This window comes from Talaromyces rugulosus, chromosome II (assembly GCF_013368755.1).
Source record: "Talaromyces rugulosus chromosome II, complete sequence".
NCBI lineage: Eukaryota > Fungi > Ascomycota > Eurotiomycetes > Eurotiales > Trichocomaceae > Talaromyces > Talaromyces rugulosus.
The window spans coordinates 4867008-4879188 of record NC_049562.1 but is presented as its reverse complement, the minus strand read 5'-3'; the positions used below and the strand labels follow the sequence as shown (position 1 = coordinate 4879188).

Genomic DNA, 12181 nt, shown 5'->3' with positions numbered 1-12181 from the left:
ACCCAACTACTAACCAGCCGGCGTGTGGCTTAAGTACGGCTGAGCGGACGGGAAGCCCTGTTTTCCACACCCTATGGTCGTATGTACTATCTACGGAGGTTTAATGATTTATGTAGAAAGGTAGTATTACTTTTCTGATGCTCACTGGCCTGCGAATTACCATAAGCGCATGTGGTGTCATTTAAAACATTCGAATAACAAGTCCATAGTTTGTTAGACGTTTCCATCAAACTTAAATGATATTCAAATAATCCAACCCTATTCCTCCATGCTTTGCCCCCATATGTTCATAACATGGCCCAGCTTCTGAAAACACCTCCAAGCAAATCCAGCAAATATGCGTCCCACAGCCCCCCACACGTCATATGGTTACAGCCCTCAATCTTTTCTAGGGGCGTCATACACTTAGGGCAATCCTTGATCCCAAGCTCTTTCTTTAGTTTTTGCGTAGCTTGGTACCTACCTGAGACTTCATCTTTGTACTCCGCACACGTTTTGCCCTCATGTGGAGCGTGGCAAAAAGTACATGTCACGGTGAGGCATTTTGCGCACGTATTAAATTTCATGGTGCTGTTTGCGCGATATATCATGCCACAGTCCGGCTTCGGGCAGTAGCGGAACATTTGCGGATGACGTTGGATATAGGACGCGAATGAGGTCTCCAGGATATCTTCAAATGCCTTGGAAGAAAGGTTGTCTTGTAGTTCTTCAAGACCAAAGGCTTCTTGGCATTTCCCCATTTCTCCCAGGCATTTAATTGAGAAATCTTTTTTCCCACCAGAGCCGGCATCAGTGCAGAGGTTTTCAAAACACTCAATGCAATACACATGACTGCACTTTGTGAAAACAGGATTCTCTGCTTGAGTCCAACACACAGAGCAGTCCTTGTCAGTACTAGCCTCGGTCATCAGTTGGAATTCACGCTTTTTGACGATTTTTAATGCTGCCTCAAATTCTTTCTCTGACCCTTCAATCAAGATTCTCTTCGGTGTTGAGACGGTATCAAATGTAGCAACATTATCTCCAAGTACCCTAACGATCGTCTGAAACCCCCCACTGCATGCCCATTGAAAGCATTCGGGGTTTAGATTTATGGCATGGTTCGTAGAAGACTCGGCACTTATCATGCGAACAATCGCCGACTCTACACCCTCGCACTTTTCAGGGGAGCCGTAGAGTTTCAGCTCCTTTTTACTCCTGTTGCGGATGACAATTACCCCATGGTCTTGTTGGATTTTTTTCAGTTTCTGGAAGGCATTTCCGTTGAGGTTTAGCGAAGCGGCCCAAAGCGGTTTCCCGTGGCTCATTATTGTAATGCCATCCAGAATTTCGTTCATGGTTTCTTTCGCAGTGGCAACGTCTTTGGCAACCAAGCCTTCAATTTTAAGAACTCTGTACTGGTAGCCGGGATCAGGGCTGGGGTATACCTTGAACGTCAAGTGCTGTTTTATCCAGACTTCACTTGCAGTGTGAATCCGAGTTTTGACGGCACTAAATATAGTGACTGCAACTTTGAACTTTGCTGTGCTTAGAAGCTGAACAGTTAGTTTCATGTTGGTTCCAAATGATAGAGGCTGATTATGAAGCGTTCTCGCAGCTTCCCGTGCATCCGATTCCTCATAAAATCGAGCAATGGCCTTTGCTCTTTTGCCTTCTAACTCTGTGTTGGCCTGGCTCCATTCTATTGGGCCAACCTGACTCAGCAAAGACATCACAGTCGCACTGGCCAGCTCACCATCCACATCGTAACTGGGTTTCCCTAGTTCTATGTTCCGAGGGATATCTTGCGGTGAATGTATGGCGGCAAGGATATCTTTCTCCATGGTGGCGATTGGTAAACCTGTTAGTATGAGCGTCCAAGCATGGTGGTTTCTCCGCCCTCCTCCACTTTTTGTCGGTGCGTTGCAGGGAACTGTTTGACCAAGAATGCGGTAACGCTTCGAAGTGAATTCATTAAAGACTCGTTTGGCAATGTCTTCACTTCCAAAGTTCAACCATGCTGTTTTAGCAGGCTTGTACCATGAGCACTGGATCTTCCTGCACTCAATTCGGCAAGCATTTGAGCCTGAGGAAAGGCTGACTGGAATCTGAGATGCTTGTAACTGGAAGAGTAGGGGCTCTAGGTTATTTCTCGCATCGATTTTGGCACACAATAACTTTGCAAATGTAGGGTCCTCAAGTCTGATGTCTGCTGATTTCTGGAGGACACCCGCTCCAAATACTCGCACGCAACCTGGTGGTATTTCTATGCCTACGCCTAAACAAAGTGTAGAAACATATTCCGGTGAAGTGCCCACTGGCAGCCCAGTTATTCGAGCAGCGGAGAAATCTGTAGGGAGGGATATTTTAGACACTTGGGCACCGCATTCGAATTGGGCCAACGCGCCACAGAGATTTCGTGTGAAATTATCGTGGTTTTGGTTCTCCTGGTATGCATTAGTACTATAAGTAACTTAGGAAAGGTCACATATAGTTGGAAATGACACACTTCTGGGTCTGAAGTTTCCTGTATCTCCTGCTCATTTCTTGCAAGGTGAGAATACGGACAGGCATTTCCATTTCGGCAACTACCCCGGGCATAGTGGTAGCATGGAATCTGCGACCGCGAATCATGCGGTGGACCCCTGATAGCCAGTGATTTTGGTGATGTTATTTGTGTAGATTGGGGCATGTTGTGAGGTGAGGAGATCTACAAATTTGTAGATCTCCCAGGTAGAGCGGAAACGCATTTCTTTTCCTTTGACCTATGTTTGGAAGGGTGTGAATTGCCCCATTTGCTTGTATTTGAACCCGTAACATTCTGCGGGGCTAATGATGACAGGCTGGATATAGTATTGATTGCAGGCGTGGTGTTGTGGGAGTAATGGCAGCCGTCTCCTCTCATACAGTGTCCAGCGAGGAAGAACTTGCATGGGGTCATCTTGAGTCGTTAAGGTCTTGATTCCAGACTGGACCTTGGAAGTTTGAAAGTTGGTAAATGTATTTTGGCAAATGATTCTGCACGTGTGACGCGGGGCAATTTCACGATCAGGCTGAACGAACCCCGCAATATGAAGAGCGAATCATATAGCACTTGGAGGCTGTTTGCTTGATGAACTGGTCACTGATGGGATTGCAGACTAAGAGAGTCACTATTCTGGGCAGCGAAAAATAACAAAGAGCTCTAGACTCCCCAAAAGGCGTTCAAAGAAGAGAAGGCGGGGGGGGGATATTCAATATCAGGTGGTTTCCCCTTCTGGAAGCAAACAACAAGCTTCAGCCTTGTCAAAAGCGCTTGTCTTCTTTTGGCATAGCCTAATTCACCAAAAAAAGGGTTATAGATGTGGAGAACTTAGGCCCACCAACTTTGAGAATACGTACCCATAAAACATCCTTAGCTTAAGAGAAACACTCTTTTCTGATTGGCAGGTCAGAATATACTTCCCTATCACTCTATGCAGCCTAATTAGCCGTTTTGCTCGATACATGACTATAAATACCTTTCTCCGTAAGGCTCTTATAGACTTACACAGTATTCACCAGCAATCCCTTCAGAATTCCGAAACTGAAGTCGAAGAACGGCTCTAAAAGTCCCGAGAAAACGCCATATCTACTAGGTCCAGAATAGAAAGTTCTAACTCGCCTTTTTCTTCTTTAAGAAATATCAATCCCATTAATATTTTCTTCATGGTTTCCAAATTTTCTTAGGGGCGTCTCAAAGTATCCAGCTCTCATGAAGCGTAAAGTAATATTTGTTCTAAAGTTTCTAGTTTCAATACGTTATCTGTAATTTTTTTTTTCTATTTTTCTATTTTTAAAATCGAGCTGGCAAATCTAAATATGAGCCTATTAATATTGGGCTCTGAGTGCATTTACTTTTGCTAAAAATTGATCCAATTCATAACTTAACCTTGGCATGTGTTTCTTTTGGTCTTACAGGTCCAAGCTTTTGCGTCATGTTAGTCAAGCAAAAGTAGTATAGTAGGAACTAAGCATATGATTTTCCTAGGACTTGTTACGGCCTGCACTAATTTATTACACAGATTAGGTAACATCAACGCCAAAAGTTGTTGAGCTTGCAGCAATGAATTATTCCCAAAAAGGATTAATGGAACTTCTGCTTGACTGACGAGCAGACGAAATCAACATCACACCAAACGTTGTTGAACTTGCAGCAGAAATAAATGAAAAAGATGGGGGAAACGTCTTGAAACTTCACTGTGAAAGATATCCTGATAAAATACAAGGCTCACTTAACAAGAATAGGTTCGAGCAATCTCCCCCAACCTGCTTCAGGGTAAGACATCGCAGAGGTTGGGTACCTAAAAGCTACGTTGTCTTAGGGGAGTCGCCCCAAGTTTCCTTAAGGATAGCAGCGGTTGCTTTAGGCTATCTTAGAGGAAGGATCGCTCTAGGCTCTCTTAAGCGGGTTAGGGTTTATATAGGGGTAAGTGAGGGCCTAGTCGTTAGTGGAATTTTATGTAATTTTAGTTTGAAATTGAAACCCAAATTTTGGCAAAATGGCACGTATATAGTATAAAAGTTGAAACTAATTGCAATCAGACCACAACATCAATAGGGTCAACATTTTCAATTTCATAAGCTACGATAACGCTATAAACCTAGAGTATAAAGTTATGTTACTATCAAGGGAAAAGATACTTCGCCTAGCACGTACTAATTGATTTAGATGATGCTCTTGAAATGCTTAGCATAAAATATAGGGGTAGCTCGTGTAGACAGAACCCATTATGTGGGCTTAGAATGGTTCGAAATATTAATGTTGATTCTAGAAGTAGCTAAACTTAAAAGGAGTGTCTCCATCTCTTTTAAGGGTGTTCTCTATCCACTCCCTAGAAAAATGTATGTTGCTATTATGCCCAGATTGGTCAATTTGAAGGGCAAGAAACAACGACTGTAGTCATAATAAGCCCGAAATCTTCACTTACCAACCCCTTTGCCGCGATATATGACACCCACTCAGATGATCCATCGATCCTGGCCTCATCAAAACCATCCAACATCCAGTTTCTCCCCCTAGCAGTCAACAGCATCCCGTTCTCCCATAGCCCCCGGCTGAAATTGGGCGTCTGCAATCAAATCAAACCCGCTGAGAATGCTGATGACACAGATTGGCCACAATGTCGCGCAAATGACCAGGTAATTCTCCAACAACCATTCCTGCGGGGTGCTCCTGGGCTCACTTGCCATCATGGCGACGAGTACCTTGTACGACATCTTATCAATCCATGAACCCAGTTTACAAGCACAGTCGTCGCAGCAGGACTCCCTAGAGGAGCTATCATTACCCTTAGCTGCTGCCAAAGTTGCCACATGGTTCAGACCAGCAGCCAAACCAACCGAGTCGCATAAGACTACCTTCTGAGGGAGTCCAGCAATAGCATGGATTTCCTTGTTCGCATTGATAGATGCTTGGACCAGGGGTCCGCATTTGGAGCAGAGGCCAGGCGGGCTCATTCCATATTTCTCGAAAATAACCGAAATAGGAGTAGGAGTGTACGCTTGCGTGATTCTGGACGTGAGTCTGGATGGTGATGATGGCTTCATTGCTTCCTCCCACGATTCACGAACAGGAATTGTTTCAAGGTCTTGATCGCTAACCGCCAAAACCTTCCCACGGCGGGAATTTTCTACAACTCGGGAAGCATCTGAAGAGGTAGAGGCCTCTAAAAGCCGAGTGTATTTAATGAAACGTTCCCATGTTCGATAGCGAGTGTTGAAAGGGGCCCAGCTGAACGTAATCAGATAGACGCTATCCCCGTATATGAGGTCCTTGTTATCCTCAATATGACAGATGCGGCGAGCAATTGCATCTACCATGCCTACTGAATAAGCAACAGCGATGTCATCCTTAGCTAGTCCAGCACCGGCAGCGTACATCGTGCCGGACATCCTGTTGGATGCTCCGTGATCATACAACAGGTCGTGAAGATTGGCCACGAGGACGGATGTAAACTGGCCAGGCTGACTGGGATCATACTGCGTTTCCGATAGGTATCCATACGGAGTGAGAGCAGCACAATCCCCACTTAAAGCCATCGTCCACTCTTTGGGCGAGAAAAGATAGAAAACCCCAGTAAATGCGTTACAGACCTTGATCTAGCTTCCTTATAATTAGTCCGAGGACGTTGAAGACCTATTTAGAAACCAACTTTGCAATACATACTAGAAAATGCAGGAATGCGGATAACTGCATGTTGAGTGACGCTGTGCAACACTTCAAACACACACAGTTTGTAACATGTCACAAAACAGTTTAAATGTTATGCATTTGCAGAATGTGGATCCCGCATATAGGTTATATACGTGTCAGCGTCCCACCATGCATTAGGAATTTCGTCAACGTTATAAGATGTAAATGATTACTAACTGTTTGCTAATTGCAGAAAATTAATACGTTTTTATTTCTTGACACGTTATAGATATTATAATTTATATAGAAAATTGGTTGTATTTCTAGCATTCTACTTGCAATTGAGAGGCTTGAGATCTGTAGTAAGGTCTGCAGCAGGCTTGCAGTGAAGCCTGTATGGAAGTCGATGAACGTGACCTTATATGAGGAATTGATATTTAGGGTATTCAAGAAGCTGTCAGCTGCATCAATTGATATGGTAGTGAGAACAATGTCTGCAACAAGGCCTACAAGCTAGTTAATGAGGCCCTGTAAGTCGTTGCAACGTATTGGAAAATTTGAAATGAGGACTGTCTGCGCGCATTAATTGGTAAGGGCTTAAGTCAGGACGTAAGGGGGACCTTTATTTTCAAATGTCATGTGTATATGAGGTTGGGTTAGGTGCATGAAAGGATGGGCTAGTGTTGACGCGTAAATGCGCCTAGTAATTTCTAACAAAGAAATCTGTTTTGTAGATCTATTAACTCAGCAAAACCAATTTTCATTGGTTTCCTTGAATAAATTAGATTGTTGCAGAATGGTTGCAAAATTTGGTATATTGCAAGATTTTGATAGTAGTATATCGAAATATCTTTCGTTGCCGCTTTATGTGACATACTGTGGTGGAAGATGTGAACGTCCTGGTAAAAAGGACTGGCGTGAGATGTAGCAGGGTGTATGTCGAACCGTCGTTCCCTGCGCGCAGGTAGGGTGCATGCAAATAGACCAATAAAACACTTTCAAATAACAACCAAATCAATTCTTCTTTACACCGGCCGCGCCAGGTGTCTATTCGCTATCTCCTGCTACCACTTATCCGCTCGATGCTTGCATATAAATACATCCCCTTCGGCCACCGGGGAAACCACCCTCCCGAAGGTGCCAATGTAGTGGGCTTCCCCCACTGCAATACCAATACATATTAATTTAATAAACGAAACAGCAATAATACTGTATGACTGCTACGGAACTTCACTTGCAGCAACATCACCTAGCGCATTTTTTGGTGTTGTTCACTACAGCAATCACATCAAAATCTCCAAGTGTCAGAGCGGAGACTAAGGTTGGTGAGGACTAGGGTTCCACCAGGAGGCGACTCAAGAGCTAAAGACAGAAACCAATACAGAATTCTCATATAGCACTGGAGAATAAGTTTAATTTTTACAAAATATACATCGTTAATCACTTTCAATATTCCGAATACCAAGACAAAACTTAAGTTTATAAGCCCTATCTAAATCAATTGATAGTTTTGATCTGACGACATGTAGGACAGAAAATATAATGCAAGATATAAACATAAGAACATTTGAAAGTGACATATCATCTACAAGAGAATTTTATAAATGCGAGATGACTTCATACAAACCTGTAGCAAGCACCAAGACTGATCCTGACCAAATTAGGGAGCCCGGTCTTAGCCGAATTACACGTGTAGCAATCCCGTTCGAGGATTTCACGCTGGGATTGATTGCATAATACTGGTAATTTGAAAGCTAAATGTTGATTCCGAAAGTAGGCAAAAGCAGTTGATCAACTAGTGCATTTCAATTCACCACCAACATCATTGATTGTCAGCTGAGAGCAGATAAATCTTCAAAACCCCTAAAAGGGTTCACCGCGCTCTGGTAAACATATGATTGGCCCGATTTACGCCCTAATTATTGCACTACGGGTCCTTCAGGCTTTAGAACGCTCCCCAATTGTGGTAGTTAAACATCACTAATTAGCTTTGACTCAGGTGCTTGATGGTGTGGGAACTGGGTTGTGTAATCCCAAAGATTGAAACAAGTTTAAAACTACCTGACTAGCCTCACAACCACCATTAAACATAAAAATGACTCAAAATAAAAAGATAGGAAATATAGACGAATGATCAGTAGTTGGCTCTGTCGAATAGCCAACTCCCCTGCTTCCCCTGCCAATATAATTGCTTCTAGAAGAGTGGGATTTTATTATTATAAAATTTTAATCGAACTATAAACTAGGAATATTAAACAGATATATCAAACCCAACGCCTTCGTATTCTTGTTTTCTTCTTTTTGTATCGATCATATATTGGAGCAACAACTGAACAGTGCACTTGTTCTCAGTTCTCAACATAGCATTGCTCGAAGATGTTGTAACTGCGGCGACTACTGTCAATGATTTGCCATCCTCGGAATCCCTTGCTCTTCATGAGAAACGGTGGTTTACTTCTACCAAGTGATCTCAAGCCCTGCTACTTCGATGAATATTACCCATGCTACCGATAATATGACTATGTTGACAGCGAGCACTTCGGCATCAAGCCTTATCTTCGTATAATCAATCTGACTAGTGGAGTCCGCATTGCACCTAGAAAAAGCATTATTAGCTTCTTGATTTCTATATTTTACAGCAACGCTGGCGTCTTTAATTTTTATGCAGGACAAGGTTGGGATCCTGTAACTGGCCTAGGCACGCTCAATTATTTGAGCTTTACCATCTTCCCAGTAGCAAGGCCTCCCTGTCAAGTTCAATTCTATTTTCCTGTATCTACGACTGCAATAGTTTAGTAAACCAATACCTCACAATTACCGCTTGACCAAAACGGGCCGCCTTGTGAGTTCATATATTTGTCAACAAACCGCAACTACGTATCAATACACATAAAGTGACTCCTGTTCACTCAACGAAGCAAAAAGAGGGTTAAAAAAAAAAGAAGAAAATGGGTGAGCAAGACCAAAAACATACAACAGCTGGGATTCGCTGGTGGTCACCCACCCAACTACTAACCAGCCGGCGTGTGGCTTAAGTACGGCTGAGCGGACGGGAAGCCCTGTTTTCCACACCCTATGGTCGTATGTATTAGGATCAAGAATATAATGGAATATGTACCATTGAAAGAATTTTCATATGACATCGTCACTCTCTCACCACACAATAATGTCATCGCCGGAACCGCATGAAAATGGATTCGGCCTCGAGCCCCGATGGAGCGTTGAACCTGATATCAAGACTATCAAGCAGACAACACAGTCGATTCGGCTATCAAGCACGGTTGAGGTAGTCTTTTTCGAGCAGGGCGCTTTCAACAAGCTCTACAATGTTAGAATCAACGAGGAAAAAGCTCATCATGCGAGTTTCATTGCCGGTGGACTCATGGTATAAAAGTAGGAGTAAAGTGGCAACAGTGGATTGGGTACATTCCACCACAAACCTCCCAGTTCCTAGGATTGTCGCGCACCGAGAAGAGTATATCGTCAGGGGGGAATTATCAGACCCTCAACAAGATATACATGTATTCCTGAAGTAGGCCGGATTGTCTCCATGCCGTTCTTCTTGGGGTCTTGTGTCCATCAGGATGTCTCTCGAGGCCCATTCCATTCAAGTAATGGCCAGATAGCAATGACTGCAATTCGACTTTGGCCAAATAATAATATAAACGTGTTGGTCATTACAGTTGACTAAAATATTCAAATATTGATGTGGTCAATCAATTAAAATATATAGAGTACCAACATGCAATGCTGCCTGACGGGTCAGGCAGAGGTTGCATAAAGTTTAATAATTTGCGGAACGAAAAGAGTATGGACAATAATAATAACGGTATGTAACTACATGTATTAATTAATGCAATAACAGACTAGCTCAAGGAGGGAATTGGAGCGAGCGGAGAATTGTTGTCCGTTAAAAGACCGCTAGCTGCAGTCAATGCACTTCCCCTTGTTGTGACTTGTCCACAACCACATACCATAACTTTGTACTGCAAGGAACAGACCGCGTACCACGTACTATATTCCTGGGCCATCATCCCTGCTGCATTCCACTGCTTCCATCCAGGCTGGGCTAGTCCTCCCTCCCCAGCATGGGTCCATGACGGCGCCGGCGAAAGAGACTCGGGCTTCACGCCTCCTGTTCGAGCTCACCGGCAAGCCGAGGACGGCCGCACTGGGTCTGGCGCTCGCGGCGGTGGTGCTGATTAACATTGCCAGTTTTATTGCTGCTAACTCTAGTTCAATTAGCATTCTTTCTAGCTCTGCGACGCTCGCTGCAGTGCTTGCAGGGTCGAGATCGGGAGCACGCGGCAGCCCCTCCGCTGATATCATCGGCACGCGGGCAGACAGCAACTACTACTACTACGTCCCTTCTCCCTCTCCCGCGCCCCTCGACTCTTCTTCTTCCTCCCCCAACCCCCAGCTTTCCCTCCATCTGCCTCTCTGCCCCTCGGAAGCGATGATCATGCCTGCTCCAGGGCCCTCTGTCGCCGCTGCCGCGCGTCTGGCGCGCCAATTCGACTACCCCTCGCCCCAGCTGCAGCGCGGGGTCGACGAGTTTCTGCGCCAGATGTCCGAGGGCCTCTCCAAGTCTGGCGCCACGCTCAGCCAGATTCCGACCTACGTGACCAGCGTGCCCAATGGAACCGAAAAGGTAGCTCTCCACAGTCTCTTGTTGCGGGGTTGACTAACAAACCCAGGGCCTGTATCTCGCCGTCGACCTCGGAGGCACCAACTTCCGCGTCTGCTCCATCGACCTGCACGGCGACAGCACCTTCAACCTGACCCAGTCCAAGGTCCCCATCCCCCGCGACCTGATGGTCGCTCCCTCCTACAAACAGCTGTTCCAGTTCCTCGCCAAGCAGGTCGAGCACTTTCTGGAACTCCACCACAACGAACACTTCGAGACCACCGTGCGGAGGCGCCGCATGACTGGCACCACAGACCAGTACCGGCGCGAGGAAATCTTTGATCTTGGATTTACTTTCAGCTTCCCCGTGCACCAGACGTCCATTAACCAGGGCACGCTGATCCGATGGACCAAGGGCTTCGACATTCCCGACGCTATTGGCAAGGATGTGTGCTCCATGCTGCAGAATGCCATTGACGAGCTGCATCTGCCCGTGCGCGTGGCAGCGCTCGTCAACGACACTGTCGGCACTCTGATGGCGCGCTCGTATACCTCGCCCGGCAAGACCGAGACGCTGATTGGAGCCATTTTTGGCACCGGCACCAATGGCGCATACCTCGAGTCCCTGAACAAGGTAACCAAGATGGACACCTCTAAAGGCGCCGACTTTGACCAGTCCACGGGCAACATGGTCATCAACACAGAATGGGGCAGCTTTGACAACCAGCTGAGCGTGCTGCCCAACACCGAATTCGACCAGCAGCTCGACGCCGGCTCGGTCAACCCAGGCATCCAGATGTTCGAAAAGCGAGTGTCGGGCATGTTCCTAGGCGAGATCCTGCGCCGGGCGATCCTGTCGCTGACCAAGGACCCGGAAGCAAACCTGCTGCAGAAGAACGGCAGCTCGATCCCGGACACATCGCCGCTGTATAGCGTCTGGGGCATTGACACGAGCTTCCTCAGCGCGGTCGAGGCCGACACGACCAGCGACTTGGCCCTGACCAAGGCCGCGCTGCGCGAGCACTTTGAAGTGCATGACCCCAGCACCGACGACGCCGTGGCCATTAAGACGATTGGCCACGCGATTGCCAAGCGCGCAGCCCGGCTGAGCGCTGTCGCTCTGTCGGCTGTTCTTCTGGATACAGGGCGCATCAACACGGATGAGACGGTCGACATTGGCGTCGACGGCAGTCTGGTAGAGTTTTACCCCAAGTTTGTAGACTACATCCGCGAAGCGATGCGTGAGATCAAGGGCGTGGGCGAGAAGGAGCGAAAAGTTCGCATCGGCATAGCCAAGGATGGCAGCGGCGTTGGCGCTGCTCTGATTGCGCTGGTAGCTCATAAAAGTAATGTCGGTCAACCACGCCGATGATTTTTTTTTCCCCTCTCTTTTCCTTAAAATTATTTTACTATCATGAGAC

The 12181-nt window shown here is 46.0% G+C and overlaps 3 protein-coding genes across 3 annotated transcripts; 1 reads left to right on the top strand and 2 right to left on the bottom strand.

Moving 5' to 3' along the window:
- Positions 1 to 287: 287 nt before the first annotated feature.
- On the bottom strand, positions 288 to 2671 carry TRUGW13939_04149 (uncharacterized protein; the record flags this gene model as incomplete). Its single annotated transcript, XM_035487326.1, has 2 exons — positions 288 to 2426; positions 2489 to 2671. 2 exons carry the CDS (start codon positions 2669 to 2671, stop codon positions 288 to 290), a joined length of 2322 nt encoding a protein of 773 aa, XP_035343219.1.
- Positions 2672 to 5016: 2345 nt separating this feature from the next.
- Positions 5017 to 6196, bottom strand: TRUGW13939_04148 (uncharacterized protein; the record flags this gene model as incomplete). Its single annotated transcript, XM_035487325.1, has 2 exons — positions 5017 to 6099; positions 6167 to 6196. 2 exons carry the CDS (start codon positions 6194 to 6196, stop codon positions 5017 to 5019), a joined length of 1113 nt encoding a protein of 370 aa, XP_035343218.1.
- A 3103-nt stretch (positions 6197 to 9299) lies between these two features.
- TRUGW13939_04147 (uncharacterized protein) lies at positions 9300 to 12132 on the top strand (the record flags this gene model as incomplete). Its single annotated transcript, XM_035487324.1, has 3 exons — positions 9300 to 9518; positions 10197 to 10784; positions 10831 to 12132. The coding sequence occupies 3 exons, from the start codon at positions 9300 to 9302 to the stop codon at positions 12130 to 12132; spliced, it is 2109 nt and encodes a 702-aa protein (XP_035343217.1).
- Between the last annotated feature and the right edge of the window lie 49 nt (positions 12133 to 12181).